The following is a 19144-nucleotide window of genomic DNA, read 5'->3' on the forward strand; positions in this document are numbered from 1 at the left end:
GTTTTGTTTCTGTGGTCATAGACATACTGTTGATGGAAACCATGTTCTTTGGCAAGTCACGAGTTTGGATATTGATGTGACACGAGACACTGACTTGCACACTTTATTTAGGATGGCGACACGTAAGCACATGGTGTCCAGACTTTTAGATAAAAACAAATCTGGCAAGCCTGTCAACATAGTTCATTTAGAGAAAAGAATTTTAGCTATTGGTAAGGACTTCTCGTATATTCCTTCCATCCATTATCCAACCCGCTATATCCTTACTACAGGGTCACGGGGGTCTGGTATCATATTTTAACTTTATTTTTTCATTTTCATTTTGGTTTTGACACACATACAGTAGATGTTTCCTAGTAACGGACATCAAGATTACTTTATTGACTGTCTGTTAGTACAGCTCTAAAGGTTCTCTCCTAGTCCTTATAATACTTATGAGTTTGTCCGCTTCTTTGGAAAAGACACTTTTAAAATCTCTGGCTACAATATTAACGTAGTTCGTTTTGGCTTTGAATCTTGCATCCAATCAAAGCATCACATATGTCAGGACCGAGAAAAGATAATAGCAACACTTCTTTGTAGTGAATAGCAGAGATATTTCTTGATGGCTTTTACAGATGAAACAGTAAGCAAGGATAAAAGTTTGGAAATTACAAAAACAAAGTAAAAGAAATATTCCCTAAATTCAATTGCTCAAGAAGCTTTTTATAAAGTGCAGGCAATTTCTAAGCTTGTGATTTGCTCTTAATTATGATTTTTGATTTGATATAATTTATTAATCCCTGAGGGGAATTGTCTTGACCACCAAAACTGTGTGACCATGCTCAAATGACATCAAATCCTTTACGTATTCATTCATCAATCCTTTAGCGGGCATCTGGACAAGGCTGTCCTCAAAGCCTGCAGGCTACTGTAGGTGCCAATGGGATTTGGGCATCCCGCATGATTTTCTTCCAGCTGGTTTTATCTTGTACTGTTGCCTTGACCTGCATTAGGCTGAGTAAATGTTGTTTGAGGTCCTTCTCAACTTGATGTGCCCAAGTTTTCTTAGGCACATTTCGTTGTACCCCCCAGGTTATGGGGGTGGGTTTAACCATAGCAGTCAGTAAGGGAGTCTGTTTTGGCAAAGTTCAGGGACATAGTAATCAGTTTTCAAACTTGGAGCTTTTCTCAGATTTTTATGAAATTTCTGATTAGAATTTCTGATCTTTTAGAATTGTTTGCTTTTCTATTGTATGACTAATTTTTGGTCATTTTTTATTGCTTGGTCTTTTCTTTATTTCAGTATTTTGTATCTTGTGTGGAGCTTGGGCCGGACCCAGACAGGCGGACACATTGGCGTCACCCAACACACGTTTATTATACATATTTACAGTTGCAAGTGCACCTCAAAACCCCCAAAGTCCTGGCCACAACACAAATGCCTTACTTCTTCAAGCTGCCTCCTCCCAGACCTTGTCTTCCTCTTCCACCCGACTCCAGTCCTTGAATGGAGGGAGGTGGCCCCTTTTATAAGCACCCGGATGTGTTCCAGGTGTGCTCCGGCAATCTCCCACGACACGCCCCAGTGTGGCGGAAGTGCCGGCTGTATCCCCGGAAGCACTCCGGGTGTCCCTGCACGTCTTCCCCCCAGCACTTCCGGGTGTGGAGGAAGTGCTGAGGTCCAGGGCTCCCACGGCATTGGGGCACCCCTGGCAGTGACCACGGGCCCCCACAGGGTTGAGCTTCAAAGCTCTGTACCCGTCTCCCCAATAGCAACCAGGGTGGTCGCCTCCTTGTGGTCTGAGGTGGGCGTACACCCTCTTCTAGTCCTCCAAGGCGTCCCGGTCGGGTTGCCCCCCCCAAGCCCTAGCTATCTGCCACAATTGGTTTTTATATTACTTTGCCTTTGTCTTTAATGTATTTTTGTTTGTTGGCCTATCCACTTGATTATTTTGAGCAGTTTTTGATTGATTTTGATTAGGTAAATAGCCAACAAACAAATTAAGACATTCTTCAAGCTCATCATCTTCCTTACAGTTTTATCAACCAAAATCATAACACAGATAGCTTTCCTACAGTGTCTCTGCCTCATTCAGAATATTACAGCAGTGCCAGATATCATCAACCCCTATTAGTATTTATTTTAGGCCTGTAATTTGCATAGTTTATAGACTACGCCTGGCCTATCTCCATTCTTACTTTAAAGGAATCCAAAAAAATGATCCTGAGGCTGTATCACAAAGTAAACTTAAAAACTCTTTATATTCAAATCTAGTCATCCCCCGCGGCTCCACCCACGTATTAGTGAAACATGACAGCTCTCCACTCCTGATGTTACGCTTCCCCCTCCCTTCGGCCCGCAGCCTCTGTCTCGGATTAGCGCGAATATATCGCTCCTGCAAGTGAACTATGATTCTTAGCGCAATGAGAGAAGTTGCAAAATCAACTGGGATGTTCAAGTAAATTATATAAAACAAAAGATCTAAATCCGTTAAGTAGTTTTCTCGTTCGTTAACTAAGCGGAGTTAAGGTTATGCCCCAAGGCAGACGCGTGAGTGACGAGGGACCCGCCCCACCTCCCCACAGCCTGATGAGTCTCTCTCAGATTCGCACTACTGTAATAAATCGGTACCACAAGCGAACTATCATACTTAGCATGACAAGAAAGTCGCAAAATCAATGGAATGTTCAAGCAAATTATAGAAAAAAAGCCAATCCAAATCTGTTAAGTAGTTCTCTTGTGAGAATACTATAAGAAATTTCGCGCTTGGACCATGTAATTTTTAAAACCGTTTCTTAGCGAGCACCTATGGGCCAAAGGTAACCTGCATTCAAAATCTCAAGTCCCAAGCCTTCATGGTTAGGGAGATTTCGTGATGAGTGAGTCAATGGCATTTGGCTTCACTTGAGGTTTTTGCAAATTTATTAAAAATAAAAAAAACTGAGAAATTAACTAAAGAGATCTTCCTTTAGATCTTGATCTTTGTTTGTCCGCGAATTCCACGCATGCGTAGACCACCTTCCAGTTTAGTACGTTGTTGTTACTCACGGATGTCAACAATGTGCCGGAATAACGAAAGGGGTGGTGGACAGTGTTACGCTGGTTAGCTCCTGAGGCCTGGTTAGAGAATGAGATTGCCGAAGATAAAAGGTACGTGCCTATGTAACATATGAATGAAAGAAAACAGTGGGTAAAATGAATGACAACGTAACAGCACGTTCTGGAAATTATTATTGTTACGTTGTAGCCGGCGAGTGCTGCGCGTCTCACAGTTGTACCGTGGCTTGCTCACATATCAGTGAAGTGATCCCCATTTATGCTTTAAAGAGCGTGGATACCTATGTGTCCCCCTTTTACAACCATTGCTCCGTGTATATTGCCTTACTCTTTGGATTGCCACAAAGCAACCTGCGAGATTGGAGAAAGATTGAGAAGACATCGTGAGAGGAAACAATAACGTTGTGAAAACGAGACGGACTGTGAACGAACAGAAGCACAAATGCTCCTACACCACCACATAATTACTATTCGGACAGTGATTCCGAGTAGGCTGTTCCTATTGAATCAATATCCAAGCGTTATCTTTTGTAAGTTTTTTTCCCTTATAAAAAATCATAATGCTGTGCGACGTAGGGCCCAGCTCATGACTGGCAGCCGCGTTTAAATAGGGAGCCCTTTACAGACAACTTTAATACACGCAACGTAGTTGGGCGCACAAGGCTAGTGTGTATATATATATATATATATATATATATATATATATATATATATATATATATATAGGTATATATATAGATTACTAATCTAATAACTGAAATTCCCAAATGAGGTAAACAAGAATTGAATGTAACACATGCCACAAAGGCGAAGGGAAATAGGATCCAAAATAACACAACTATTCACAATATTTGCAAAAATACATTAATAACAGAAACACTGAACACAACCACAAATACACATTCCTAATTGTAGATCAAAATCAAAGTGAAGATAATGTGAAAGAGAAATGATTCTATCCTACCATTTAGGTTGATCTGTTTGTTGTTATATCCTTAAATACTTGAAAAGTGCTTCATGATGTGACTTGCCAATGCTGCCACCAAGATGATCACTCCTGTGAAGAACAGAATCCCCCAGACATAAGCTTTAATCATATATTTAGTCATACATACAAAATACAGCACATATGGCAGTCCAAAAGAGAATGTGATGCTGCAACTTAGAACAAATAAACAAAAAACACTTTCCTCCTGTCCTCTCCTCCCGTGCCCTCCACTCCCCGCCAGCCTGTGCTCCACTTTTAAATGTTGCACCTCAGAGTCTTCTGCCATGATCTGATCCAGAATGATCTTTCATGCTACAGGCCTTGAAGGTCAGGTGCTAAAGTGTTAGCACAGCCCGATGGGTTTTGAAGATTTTAAATCAGGTGGAACTGTGGTGATGTGTCAGTGCGCTCCTGCAGTACAGAACCAGATGGTTGTTTAATCACTTGTTGTGACAATTGAGGCAACATGCAAAAGAATAAATACTAAAGGCAGCAGGAAAGCATTAACAACAAAAAGTGAACAATAAAAATAAAATTTAAAATATTATGAGCAACAGTTTTAGTTAGCCAAGAGCCCATATCAGGATTCCATGTTCCACCTACTTGCAGATAACAATTTTCCACCATCTCCTTTGCACATCACTGACTTCATCTTGTTTCATAATCTTGTCGGTTACGTTACGTCTTAATGGGCTATGTGACGGTGACAGTCAGATATAACATGAAGACAAACTGGTTGACTGAACTCTGTGCTTCTATTTCTGCAGAACCACCTATCATCTCAGGAGGATCAAATTCACAGGACTTCACAGCTACAGTGGGACATGAAGTGGAATTCCAGTGTCGCGTCACTGGCTATCCAGTGCCTCTCATTGAGTGGACCAAGAATGGAGAGTGAGTGTGCTCTGACTGCTGATCCTTTTGAAAGATGTGTGAATATTTAGATGTTATGAAGCAGTAGTTCTTGACAACTCCAAAATTGCCTGAGATCTGCACAAGGATATTGATAGATTATCGAAGGTCATATGGGGTCAGAGAATTTCCTGGGAGCATGGGCAAGAAGTAAGAAATTATGCAAAGGATGCCAGTTTATTCCCAAGCTCACTTATGCACACAGGGCCAACGTAATGTCACCTATTAACTTAACCTGCATGTCTTTTAAGGACTTAGGAAGAAAATGGGGGTACCCGGAGGAAAACCCATGTACACACAGACAATGACCCATCACAGGATCATACTCAGGATACTGAATCTAAAAGGCAATTGCACTGATCACTAACACTTTATTGATATCTGCACTTTGATGTTTTTTTCCATTCAGGCCAATTCCTCCTCAAGGGAGCCCTCATGTTGTCTTTCTAGAACAGGGCCAGGTGATGAGAGTGAAATCAGCCAACCTGAAAGACCACGGCCGGTACCAATGTGTCGCCATCAACTCAGCAGGACGACAAGTCAGAGACTTCAGACTCACAATTCACTGTAAATTTCATCTATATCTATCTCTTTGTCTGTCAATCTTCTCTAATGAAGCCATATGACAATAATAATGTGACATTTCCAAATCTTTTCAAAAAGCTCCTCCCAGTATTCACAACTCTACATCACTGACGGAGCTGTCTGTGGTACTGGGCCACTCGGCAAGTCTCTCCTGTGAAGCAGAAGGGGTCCCACCTCCTCGAATCACCTGGCTAAAAGATGACCGACCTGTCATTTCTGGACAGCGAATGAGCTACAGTGAATGGGGACAGGCAATATATATTGGAGGAGTGAGAGGGGACGACGCAGGGCGCTATACCTGCCGTGCAGTCAATGTGGCTGGAAAATCTGAAAGGAGCTATTTGATGAGGGTTCTTGGTAAGTTCGGTGAGGTTCTTGCTTCCTGATTTCTAGAGGCAGACTGTCAACCGCTGATAGCATTGTTCTGAAGGGTATCATTGCAGGCACCCCGTCTACCAGTTATCAGAATAACTGAACTCTAAGGCATCGAACTCTATGGTTTTAACTTAACTTGTAACGTTTACTCAAGTACTTTATGCAAATGGTTTTCTTGAGACAGACAACTCTAACTAAACTCAATGAAATAAAAAATAAAGCATACTGTATGACAAACTGTAAAAGAACTTTACCTGGGGCAACTGTTAAGGCAGACCCTCGAATCCCTTAAAATACAAACTGGACTCTTGATGTTGGTTACCATGCCACGACTTCTACTACAAACTTGGTAAGGCGTACAAATTCATACATTTTATTACGTCCTCACCATATCGATGAGAACACATGCTCAAAATCTGTGTAGAGTCTGCATGTTTTTACTAAATTTATGTGGCCTTTCATTTGCTTACACTGTTTTTCAGTGCCAGAGCAATTTCTGACAGCATCGGGTACATGATCAGAACCAACCTCATGAGTCCATCACAGGACGCACCCACAGCAGGACAATTTACACTTGCCACTTAGCCTGATTTGCATATGTTTAGATCAGGAAATGACTCTAACCTGACATCCCATCCAGGGTTGATTACTGCCTCACATCTAATGTGTTTTGAATAATGTCTGGTCCCTGGCGACATTGCATTAGAATAAGAAGATTTAGGAAATGGATGGATGGATGGATGTATTTACTGACTTCTTAATGGAAGTAGACTGAAACGAGAAAATTTACTTACTAACAAGGAATCAAGTTTCTAACCGCCAGAAATGTAAATTAATAATTCTGTCAAGAACATACTTATTTTGTCTTAAGGGAGACTGCCTTGAAATTGGTCATTTGCATTAATGGATGAAGAATTAAACTCCATGTTTACATTTTTTAATTTTGTATCTTTTTTTAATAGTTCCCCCAAAGATTGAGAAGCATCGGCTCACCACAGTTGGTGCGGATTCCAGAGAAATCAAGGTGCGAATCAACCATACGCTGTCTCTGACCTGCATGACTGAAAACCAACCTGAACCCAACTTGGTTTGGTTCAAGAATGGCCAGGTAAGAGCACAAGTCAAACAGAGTATGTGATAGAACATGTCCCACAGTCCAGCACTGTCCTCTTGTCACCTTTTTTACATCCTTGATCTTTGGATGCTCTTTCTGTGTCTGGCTTCCCTCTACCTCACTGTGTGTTTGCAATTACAAGTGTCTGGCAGTTGCCTGATCTCACTAGCCAAATCACACCCAAGTCTTAAACTACACCTAATAATTATATAAACATAATCGATTTCAGTACATCTTCTTGTGTTTTCAGTCTCCCTCTTCCATGTTCTTGTTGACCCATTTTGGCCTTTCATAAACACCTTAGAAGAGCAGCTCACTCCTTAGTGGACCATTCATTATAATGGCACTGAGGTTCAAGTATTACTATAAAATTAAAATAACCGGGCAGAAAAGTGCAAACTCTATTCACACACTCTTATTGAGATGTATTGAGACCAAGGGTCTCATTTATTAAGCTTACATATGCACAAAAAGAGGCCTGAAATATGAGAAGGCAACTTCCCACACAAACATTGTGATTTCTAAAAGAGAACTTGACAGGGGAACATGCGTACATGCCAAGGACATTGATAACTTAACACTCCCAAATTTAATCACTGTATATATACCCACGGATAAGTTCTCCCATGGATAAGTTGGGACTTGATTTTGGAGTTGATTACGGAAAACTCACATCTAAGAGATTACGATATGCCAATTCCCACCTGAGAGAGTGACCACGGAGCACACAGCCTTTTTCTTCTATGTGGGTGTGACAATGCGCTGTATCAGTGTGTGCTCCTCACCTCTCATTGTCTCTCTATTGTGCCTACGTGGCCACATGGCAATACCTGAACTATTCCGAATCGACGTTTGCACTGTTTTGTGTTTTTTGTATCTCACACCCTCATAGACCTTTATCATAAGAGTATTCCTTATCTATGATGGAGCCTTCGATCAGAAGAAAATATGAAGCTGGTTTTAAATGAAATGTTATTAAAGCGGCAAAAGAAATTGTTAACTGCGCTGCTGCAACAAAATTCAATGTGTCTGAGAAAGTGATATGAGATTGGAGGAGGCAAGAAGATGTAAAAAAAAAAAAATGAAGTGTTGCATTTTGAACAGGTGTATAAGTTGGGGTCTGATTTCATGATCGATTTTTCGGGTTTCAAGACCCGACTTATATGTGAGTATATATGGTACGTGGGCCAGTGCCTATTCTGACAATATCAAGAGCAAGGCAAGATCCAGGTCTAGATGTAGCAACAGTCCATCACATTATGCATTCACCAGCACTTGAAAAATTTTGAAACTTAAATCGATCTAGCACCTTTATTTTTTGGAAATGTGTGGTTGGCAAACATACTACCAAGTGAGACACAGGAAGAAAGTACAAACTCCTCACAGACAATGACTAAACATGGGATTCCAGCTCAGAGCACTGGATACATGAGATACTGTAGCATCTCTAACTACTACACCACTATGCTGCCCCAAAGACACGTATGTATAATTATGAGCCCCATGGTATCCTGTGTTTGTTTATTGCCTGTTCAATGTCTGAAAATTCTATCCATGTCCATGTGGCCTTTTCCTCCAATTGCCCTGGTTTTTATCCCACACTCCAATGACACTAATTTGGTCCTGTGTTAGTGAGTGTGTTATTGTGTCTTGTAAAGGACTGACACCCAGAGTTAGATTCTGCTTTGCTTCTGATGCTACTGAGCTCCATTCTCCTAGCACTCTCAACTGGATTAAGTGGGTCTGAATCACAGTCATAGAGGCAAAGAAGGGCTGCAAATATTACATTCTACTGGACTTTCAAAGCACTCACTTTCCTCATCAATCTTTCTAATGAAGCAGTGACTGAGAAAGTAAACAAGGCCCAAAATTCATCTGGTGGGAGAGGGAGCACACAGTGTTGTACTATTCAGTGATGATCCTCTTTTCAAACCCACCAAACTAATAACAAGCTAATGCCCCTTATGCTCTTGTAAAGGTCTGAATTTAATCAATCATTGGCTTCAAGAAGATGTTGTAAGTGTGGCACAGTGATGCTGGCTATGAAAAGAAAATGTCCTCCCTTTCAAAAGCCCAAATGAGGGATAGGAGCTCTCCAGCACTTCATCTAGCTAATCTGGTTGAACTTTGTTCTCGGAATCAAACAGAAGGGCCAACGTGTGGAGTGAGACAACGAGGCAATCACTGATTTTCATACTAGAGGTTTTTTTTTACATTATGAAATAATAATAAAAAAATGAGACTTAAGTATGAACCGTTCAGATTCACATACATATCAAGTGCCTAACTTATATACTGCCTTTAAAATATGTAAGGAACATTTTTATTTGAAAGTTTCCAATATCTCAGTACTGCAGTTCACACTGTTTCACCACACTGTGAGTTTTGAAGCTAAATCCCAATTTTTTCACATGTCCTATTGTGTTTATATTAATTGTCATTTTGTAAACGTTTTCTAATTTCTAGAATGTTATAAAGTCTTGAAGTTTGCATCGCATGTGTTTAATTAAAAAGGGTGGGCAGGCGCCTTGTAGCATTACAGGACAGATCTCAACATACAGAACTGAGCAGGATTAGGGAAACAGTCGAGTTTAATTTGGCATTCAATTTTAAAACTAAAAAAACTAAATAAAAATATATACCTGGGCCTCTTTCATGTGTTTTATTGGTTTCAGGCTAATCTTTTTCTTTTTGTTCAAATTTTGTTTTTCAAAATATTATTTACCAGTAACGGCGCACTGCACGATAACGTGCAGTAAATACACTTGACTCTGTACGTTTATCATTCGTTTACTCAGAGGTTGATGCACTTCCTGCTTCCTGAACAGCTCTTCTTTTCTCCACCCTAGTGGCCTCTTCTTCTCTTCTTTCGCTGCCATCTTTTTGCATTAAAACTGATTAAGCCAGTGTTTGTGTTGCAATTACTTAGTACATTTTCCTTAATTTTTCACTTAAGCTAGCACTTAAGTCTTCAATCTGACTCAAGAATGATTTAAAATATGAAGGGGTAGGGGAAGTGATGGCGAAGGTGGTAGGGATGAGAACGGCACTCGTACGCATGCGTCACACGGCCCTGCTGCCGAGAGTTGATTCTACAATAAAATAAAATAAAAATAAAAAGAGGAATAATCTTGGAGGTCAATCATCACCGCGAAAGCGGATAGTAGGCGTCACGTAGTATATGTGCACCAAATTTCAGGCCAATCGTTCAGTTTGCGAGCTACAGGTGATTTAAAATCCTAGACAGACAAACAAACAGCCAGGGTAGCATATTATATAAGAAGGTTTATTATGATGCCTGTTGTTCTGAAGATGCACTGTATTGTAGGAGTATTGAATTATGAGTGTAGTTATATGTATTGTATGTGGTGTAACAAAATACGAAGAACATGGATTATGGGGTTGGGGTCCAGGACACAATCCCTGTTTAATGAAAAGCTAATGAAGAGTTCTTATTAAGGACAAGGGATTGTTGTGATCTGTTTAAATCACTGCTGAGCACACATTACTGGCCCCTTCAGATGTAGGTCCATGAATAAATAGTGACTTCTGCTTGTTGATAATTTTCTTAGTGGACTGGGCAGAAAGGGCATAGATTCCAGATGCAGACTGGAACAATAATAATAACAGAAGTCATATCTCTTCATTTTCTTGAAGTTAGGGACGAGAGAGCTGAACACCATTTGACTCTGTCCTTTGATTTAATTTCCTGCTGCTCACATGGTATCTGAGGGTCAGGTCAGTAAGACAACAATCTTCTCTCAGATATTCCATCCGATCATTTGGAAGCTTTCCTGCCCTTTGTTTTCCATCAACAAACTTTCCAAGCAATATCTTCTTTGGTAGCCTATAATCATCCTTTCTTCTGACATGTCCTGCCCACCTCAGACAGTACTTCCTAATTATCCTATCCAGTGATGACATGTCAGTAATCCTGTACTGTTCATCATTGTCAATATCTGTACACCTTCGCCCAACCAGACTACTGTGTTGAAGGCATTAAGCTTTGAATACTCATTTTGAATATATGTCCAAAAAGCATTGTCAACTTATACTGTATACAGTATGCTTCCATTGGTTTTAAAGCTTACCTTGGTTAATCCCAAACAGATTTCTGTAGTTGCTGGAACCTCACTGCACCTAATCCAATCTGATGACTGATTTCTTTTATACACTTCCCATCTTCTGTAATTAGACTTCCCAAATATGCAAACTCCCGAGACTCTCTCGACCCTCTCACCTCTTATTTCTACTTCTTCACCATCTGTTGAGACGATGCTTACATTCTGATAGTTTATTTGTTTTTTAACACTTATGGTTAAGCCCCACTCTTTTGTGAATTCCTCTAATCTCATCTTGCATCGGTTCAACACTTCTTCACTTTCACAGATCAACACCAAATCGTCTCAGCATACCAAAGAGCAAGTAGTTGCTCTAAACCGTCTAGCTTTACACTCATATGAATTCTTCCATCAGGTATTGAGTAAGCAGTTTTGATTCTATCAGTCATATCTTGTAACATTTTAAAAACACAATCAATGTACGTAAATGTTGAACAAAGCTGGAGACAACAAACATCCCTGTCATAACCCTGAACTTTAAACCATTTTGTTAATCCAACTCTCACTCAAACATCTGCTGATGCATTCATGACTTGATGAGGTTGCACAGTTTTGTTGATTGGAAGTGACATCGAAATTAGTCTCCCGGGTATTTATCAGTGTAAACCTCTCAAAATGCTCCCGTAGCATGCGTGCGTAACAGTGGACTAAATGTACCAAGTCATTCCTAATAAGAATATATATATTTTATGCTATAATGCTGGTGGCATTATTTAATGTACCAGCCCTGTCTACCAGCCTAAATTCATGTCAAGCAGCTCTTAGTCAGGATGCACAACTGAGACTGCTGTCACGCAGGTGAGTGTGTCACCAGTGACACTGTCCCAAAACAGCTCCAATGTGAACTATTGATGTTTCTTTTTTTCCAAACACTTCTTTCTGTCTAACTGGACTGAGATATGAAAACAGGGGAGGTCACAGCATTTTGATGATTTCACTATAATGTTTCCTATCTCTGAAATAATCACATCTGCACTGTGCTTAGTCTCACATACACCAGAGTGTCTTCCATTCTTTTCTACTATTTTGAGATTATAAGACAAATCTGGACTGGCTGGTGCAAGTGTTTATGTGATAGGCGTCCCTGGCAAGTCTGATTTCTGCCTCACAAATTGTAATGGAAGAAGTGGGTTCTAGTAAAAGACTGGGTTAACTTTGATAAACCATCTTGAATGGGCCAATCAATTAAAGTTAAGAGGTAGGCTTTTGCAAATTATTTTTGTTCTATTATTATATTTTTTATTTGTTTGTAGATTCTGAAGAGTGATAATCGGACTCATATTGAAAAGGGAGGCCAGCTACTAAGAATTCAAAACTCCCATTTATCCGATGAAGGACAGTACACCTGTGTGGCCTCGAATGAAGCTGGAGAAGACAAGAAGGACTTTGTTGTCTATGTTCAAGGTTAGCCCTATACTCTACCCTTCTTATAGGACAGACTGAAGTGGTGTTTTTGAACCTTCTATACAGTATCAAAAAAAGGTATTTGCATGTAAGAAAGTAAGCATGGATGTAGCATGGATGGCAGAAATGCACTGTCCGCCAATACAAATGGGAACATTTTTTTTGGCATGAGCTGTAGCATCCAGAGATTGAGACAAACGTTAAGGGATACTTGGTGAGCACTTAGCTTTTAAAAACAAATATTTATTCATTGTCATTAGCGCTTTTCTTCTTTGCATAGAGTTCAGCTTTTAAAATGTTATGTAAAATGAAGCCTGTCGTTACCAGTTACTTATAAGCAAAATGTGTTCTGGTCTTCTTGAAATGTTATGCAAATTTAAACTGATATTAGAATAGGCATTTTCTATAGTGGTGAAATCTCTTTGGAGACATGTTGCTTTGTTTTCTTTAACCTGATTGGCGTTTTTCTCTAGCTTAGTACTTGTAGTAAGACGGTATTCCTGTATTACAGTGCCTCCAGTGTTCCATCGTGTGAATGGTGGCCCAGCCTCCTTGGGAGACAAATGTGCGGGAGATGGCAGGAGAAGAGAAAACAGAACTTGTGGAGGTGGTGCTCAGCCACCCTGTCTCATTGTCCTGTGAAAGCAATGCCATCCCTCTGCCCCAAATCAGCTGGTACCACAATGGCAAGGAGCTGTCCAACAGTGACGGAGTGGTCCTTCTCCCAGGTGACTATGACAAAAGGCCCTGTTTTAGAATTTACGGAAATCCAAAGCTGTATTTCTGAAAATGGTGACACCATTCTAACACCATTCCAAATCATACAAATGTTTTTAAAGGAAACTACCAGGCTGAACTACCCGACTCACACATATCTCTCGAGGTTAGAAAATGGCTGTGTTTTTCAATTTTGAGCATGCAGTCCTTTTAAAGATAACACAGCACTGCTGCCCGGGTTTGAATCCTGGCTAAGTCGCTGTCTGTGTGGCAGATTCCCAGGGTGCCCAAAGCTTGTGTGCTTCTCTTGAACCCAGAACATCAATAGTCATGTATTGAGGATGGACTGGGCAATGAGGACACATACAGGAATGGAATTTACAAATGTGCTTATATTCATAAAACAAAAAGCGTCTAGCAATAAATAAAATGTAGTGCAGTCCTTCATTGAATAAATACATAATCTCAATTAAAAACAATGTTCTAGTGGAGGTTTAAATAAATAAATTCATTTGATGACTCTGAGACTCCCTGTGCCAAATTTTCTGGCTTTTTAATTTTTAAAATTTTTTTTTTCAATTTTAAAACCCTTTCTCTTGTGCCAGGTGGCAGTGTTCTCCAGATCCCAGTAGTGCGAGAGGAGGATGCTGGAAGGTACACATGCCAGGCAGTGAATGAGGCTGGAGCAGATCGGATGCACTACGAGCTGGTGGTTCTTGGTAGGTGCCAGGTTCCTTGGAAGCCTAGGTTAAACAAGGATACCCACTCTTTCTTGCTTCCCATGGATGTTAATAACGTCTTTGTGCAGCTGCCATATTCTCCTTTTGTTCATATTGGTTTCCAAAAAAGAATTCTGGTTTCCACATTCATACTGTCAGAATGTTAGGTGACTCCACATTGACTCAGCATTAGTGAATGTGGCCATATGATGGAGTGGCACCTCTCAGGGTAGATTAGTATTAGTGTTCAGATGGTGGATTGTAGTGTGATGGAATTTCAACTCTTATATTTGGTAATTCTGAAACACTACATGCTGCCCTGCCTGCTTTTCTCTTTTGCCTGCAGTGCCTCCTGTCATTCAAGGGAAGACACTTCATCTTGTGGAAGAGGTGGAGGTGCTGGTCAATGGAACCTTGGAGCTGAGGTGTGAGGTCTCTGGGAACCCGAGTCCATCAATTTCCTGGCTAAAGGATGGACGGGCCCTCCACAACAGCTTGCGCCATCATATCTCTGAGAAAGGGAAGATGCTAGTGGTGAGTGTGCAGATCAGAAATCATGAAATGCAGGCAGTGGTTTTCATTTCTGAAGTAAGATCATTTTTGAATTTACAAATAGAACTAACACTCTCAATCCACAGTTGTGTGGTGGTCTAGTGGTTAGCACTGCTTCCTCATGAGTTTAGTGCCCTGGGTTCAAATCCTGTGTCCAAGTGATGTCTGTGTGGATTTTGTATATCTCTCCAAAGTCTGCAAAGACTTCTCATATACATGTTAGAATAATTTGTGACTTTAAACTGGCCAATACGTGTGCATGTACTGTATGTGTTCTATCCAGGGTATTTCCTGCCTGGCACCTGATGCAGCTGGGATAGGCTCTGTTTCTCTGTCATCCAATAATAAAATAGGCAGTGTTAGAAAATGAATGGATGGAATAAAAAATAAAAGATCAGGTAAGTGTGAGGCTATAGGACATTGAGATTGAGACGATTAATGAATTAGAAGTTATTTCTGGAGCTTCTGAGCATTCATTTCTTGGTCTGATATAATGCTGATCTGTTGCTCATCAGTTGGTCTGAACACATTCTGAAACTCCCATCAGCCAGAGAAAATACACCAAAGGCAAAATACCACTAAGCATACCACCTCCTTCTTCCCTTACTTTCCAGGTGTCCATGGTGCAGCTTGGTGACATGGCTGGATACACTTGTGTAGCAGAGAACAAAGCAGGGTCCGCTGAGAGGCTGTACCGGGTGAGCGTCCAAGGTGGGTGTCTCTGATTTCCCTTTTATTCTTATTACACTTCTTCATGGGCACATGCTCGTCTGTTGGCTCTGAAAGGGTTATTGTTAGGGTTAGAAATGAGATAGGGTTCTGAAGATTACAGAAACTTTCTATTTTGTTGAGATCAAGGAGCTATATGGAGGAGACTTCACAAGAAACTGTCAGCATTATATACAGAAGATGTATCATACTACTATATGGAGTACATAAAACATAATATTTAATAGGTAATATATAAGAAATACACAGCATATAAAATATACTGTATTATATGCTGTATGTAATCCATGACTCTGTAATACAAATGTGGGTTCTGGAAATGGCTGTATATGAACATGCACCCATCAATTCCAACTTCTAACATGCTTTAATTAAATATTAAAATTACTGTGCATACATAGAAACTTTCCATCACAGGGCCTACTCACACACATAGCCACACGTAGTAAATTCAGAGCTGCTAATCTCTCGCCATTATATAAAAAAATCCTGGGACAAGACAAGACTTTTTAACCTGGGACGAGACGTGACTTTTTCAGAGAGACACTTTCAAGTCCTGCGAGATGAGACTTTGTGCCAAGAGATTTAACCACACCCGGGGCCGGAAATAAAAAACAAAGAGTAGATAACAAAGTAGAACGTCGTAAAGGATTCAAAAACGTTGGCGTGGTACACATGCAGAGCATTTTAGAGATAATGAAAGTACTAAAATTCGAAAGTCTCAAAAAAATTATAGTAAAGATCACATTAGCGCTAACAAACGGAAATTATTACTCGGTGAAATAACGGAACAGCAAAAAGAGATTGAATATATTGTTCAGATTTAAACTTTAAGTCGGAGACTTGTAGATCGCCTAATTCGTGTTGCCATCAGGGAAAAGTAGTGTTTCTTCCTAATGAAAAGGCAAATCCACGAGAATTAAAAGATTTGTTGTTTGGTGAAAGTGAAATCCACATATGCAAGCGGCAGAGACGTGAAGTGGCTGGCGCATATCGCAGGCCGGGTGGGGGGTAGTGAGTGAAGTGAGCAGGGGGTGAAGCCCCCTAGTTTACCTTACACACAAGGTGACCAAGGTGACCTGGCTGTCAGGCTCTTAAAACACACCATACCAGACACACATATAACCAGAAGAACTTCTGTGCCATGGTTAGCGCCTTTGTCCTTTATGGCATCCAATTCAAATGCAGTATTGTCTTTACTAATGGTTCTGTTTCTTTCTTTCAGCACCTCCAAAGATTATGGGTGAGAGACATGACAAGGTCAGTGTGATTGTGGGCCACATGGCATCACTGACATGTGATGTCCAGGCATACCCTGCTCCAGAAATCACTTGGTACCGAGATGGTAACCTCTTGGAATTTAGTTCAGACCTGCTTGTTCTGCCAGGTGGGTGCTCCTCTGCTGTGCACGCTGCAATACATAAACTGTGGCTGCTATGCCACCCAGTTGAGTGATCATATAGTCTTGGCCTTTAGTCGTTCTCACCATCAGCCTGTAATTTATTCAGATTTATTTCTTTGGAAACCTATCAATGAAAGGCACAAATGCTTACTTCTCTTAAAATGTTTCAAGACACAGGAGCTCTAGTCACAATGGTATTCATACTAGTAATTCCACTGGAGAGATGAAAACAACATAAGATGCCTTCATTCCTACTCTAAATTGACCTTTTTTAATTCACACTTAATTTAGTCCCAGTTTAAACTGCAAGGTTAGCAGTACAATCCTTACATACCGCTCTGTGTGTGACCCCAGCGAGATTGTGCTGCAGTTTAACAACACCTCTGCACTTTGGGAAGTTGTTCACTACAGAAAAAAAAAAGGTTGACACTTCGGTCCTGGGCAACCTCACAGCTCCAATATTTTTGGATGGAATCCTGCATCCAGGCCTCTGTGTAGGGACTGCTCAGGACACACTGTGTTTCACCTCACGGATATGCATGGTAATTGACTGTGTGTAGAAGTGAAGTCTTTGACGGACTGGCACTCTATTCCTGACTAATTTCTACCTTGAACCTAATACTGCTGATAAAGGCTCTGGCCTTACCCTGTCTAGGATTAATTGGGCTTAAAAATGTTTGAAAGATCCTCTCTTGTAACTCCCTGGGTGTCATCTTTATATTTTCAATAGTACTGAAGCCCTCTACTTAGAGAATACCTTGTTTTTGATTACAGGTAGCTACTATATAATTCACTCTTATGACTGTGAACCTGAGTGACCCACATAATCCACCTGTGCTCCAGTTTTACAAAAGTAATCAACTGAATATAGCAATGTACTGAATAAAGCAGTTTATAATGGTGTTTACTATAGAAAGGTGCTATAATACTACACAATAAAAGATGCCACTTTAATCCTCTCCTGTAACTCCTGAGTGACCTTAACTGAGTCATTTAATGTGGCTGTACTCCAATTAAATAAACATATGTAATCATTTGTGATTAAGCTCTGTACTTATAAAACTTTTAGATGGTGTCTACTAGAATAGTTCTGTATAAAATAAAGCTTATCACTTTAATTGACTACCAGTGTGACACTGAGTGAGTCGCCTGACCCCTCTCTGCTCAAACTAAATAGATGTGTGTAATCAGGTCCATTAGCCCTCAAATTACAGAACACCCTGGAATGATTTTACTTATTGAAAGGTATTATATATGGTAAGCTCGTCAATCACCTGTGTGATTGGGACATTGACTGACCAATTTAACCTACCTGTGTTCCAATTTTTAAAAAGTTAATTAACAGTTATAGTTTGGTAGAGTATGTGCAGTGCACTGGTGGATGGCGTTCACTACAGAAAGATGCCACACAAAATAAAGGTCTGTGTCGTATGTGCAACTAGAGCTCATTGGTATGGTTTTCATTTAGAAAGATAGAGAGAGGTGGGAGGTTTTTGACGGTGGCTGGAGTGCCAATCCTGCCACCAACATGCAGGTTTTCCCTGTAAATTGGAGGACCTGCTTGCAGGGCTGGATGCAGATTAACGTCATGCCCAGGATGGAGCAATTGCAGATTAAGGGCTTTGCTCAAGGGCCCAATGGAGTAGAATCACTTCTGGCATTTATACAATTTGAACTGGCAACCTTTAAATTACTGGCACTGGTGATATATAAAATGAACATAACCACTTTAGTACTCTTCTGTGACCCACTTAACTTACCTGATCTCAGATTTAAAAAATAAAATAAAATAAACAAATGTAATATAGAAGTCTATTTGTATTCACCTTTAAATGGTGGTCATCAGGGTTTGCTTCACGGGTTGCATGGAGTTTGCGTGTCCTCCCCGTGTCTGCGTGGGTTTCCACCCATAGTCCAAAGACAAGCAGGTTAGGCGCATTGCCGATCCTAAATTGTCCCATGTGTCAATTGGCACCCTGCCCAGGGTTTGTTTCCTGCTTTGCACCCTGTGTTGGCTGTGATTGGCTCCAGCAGACCCCCATGACCCTGTAGTTAGGATATAGTGGGTTGGATAATGGAGGGATGGATGGATGGTGGTCATTAGTTCCGATTAGTTATTTTCTATATTGTTCTCATTCCAATTGCCCTGCCATTTTGCCTTTTGCTTCCTGCCCCAGCACAGCTTACCTCCCTTTTGTGACTCTGAGCTGTCATTATTGCCTTTTTTCAGGTGGACGGGTGCTTCAAATCCCTCGTGCAAAACTCTCTGATGCGGGTGAATATATGTGCTCTGCTGAGAATTCCGCTGGACGTGACAAGAAGCAGATTCATCTGAGCGTATACTGTAAGAGATACATTGCCACTAGGGCAACTTTTATATGACACAGATGTCAACTTTCTTTTTCAGATGATTTACTCTTAGAAAACGTGGACTGTCTGGCTTTTATTGACTACTATTTGGAATGTGTTCTAGGAAAAACGAGATA

General features: G+C 40.6%; 1 protein-coding gene across 1 annotated transcript in view; it reads left to right on the forward strand.

The window, feature by feature from the left end:
- The window catches only part of LOC120535995 (hemicentin-1-like), a 222098-nt gene that overhangs the window by 88363 nt on the left and 114591 nt on the right, over positions 1 to 19144 (forward strand). The window contains 12 exon segments of the mRNA XM_039764259.1: positions 4796 to 4922; positions 5350 to 5507; positions 5604 to 5882; positions 6863 to 7008; positions 12389 to 12539; positions 13051 to 13114; positions 13116 to 13267; positions 13862 to 13975; positions 14322 to 14509; positions 15142 to 15238; positions 16482 to 16643; positions 18889 to 19002. Coding sequence (XP_039620193.1) covers positions 4796 to 4922; positions 5350 to 5507; positions 5604 to 5882; positions 6863 to 7008; positions 12389 to 12539; positions 13051 to 13114; positions 13116 to 13267; positions 13862 to 13975; positions 14322 to 14509; positions 15142 to 15238; positions 16482 to 16643; positions 18889 to 19002 — 1752 coding nt within the window.

Source organism: Polypterus senegalus, chromosome 9 (genome assembly GCF_016835505.1).
Source record: "Polypterus senegalus isolate Bchr_013 chromosome 9, ASM1683550v1, whole genome shotgun sequence".
NCBI classification, from domain to species: domain Eukaryota; kingdom Metazoa; phylum Chordata; class Cladistia; order Polypteriformes; family Polypteridae; genus Polypterus; species Polypterus senegalus.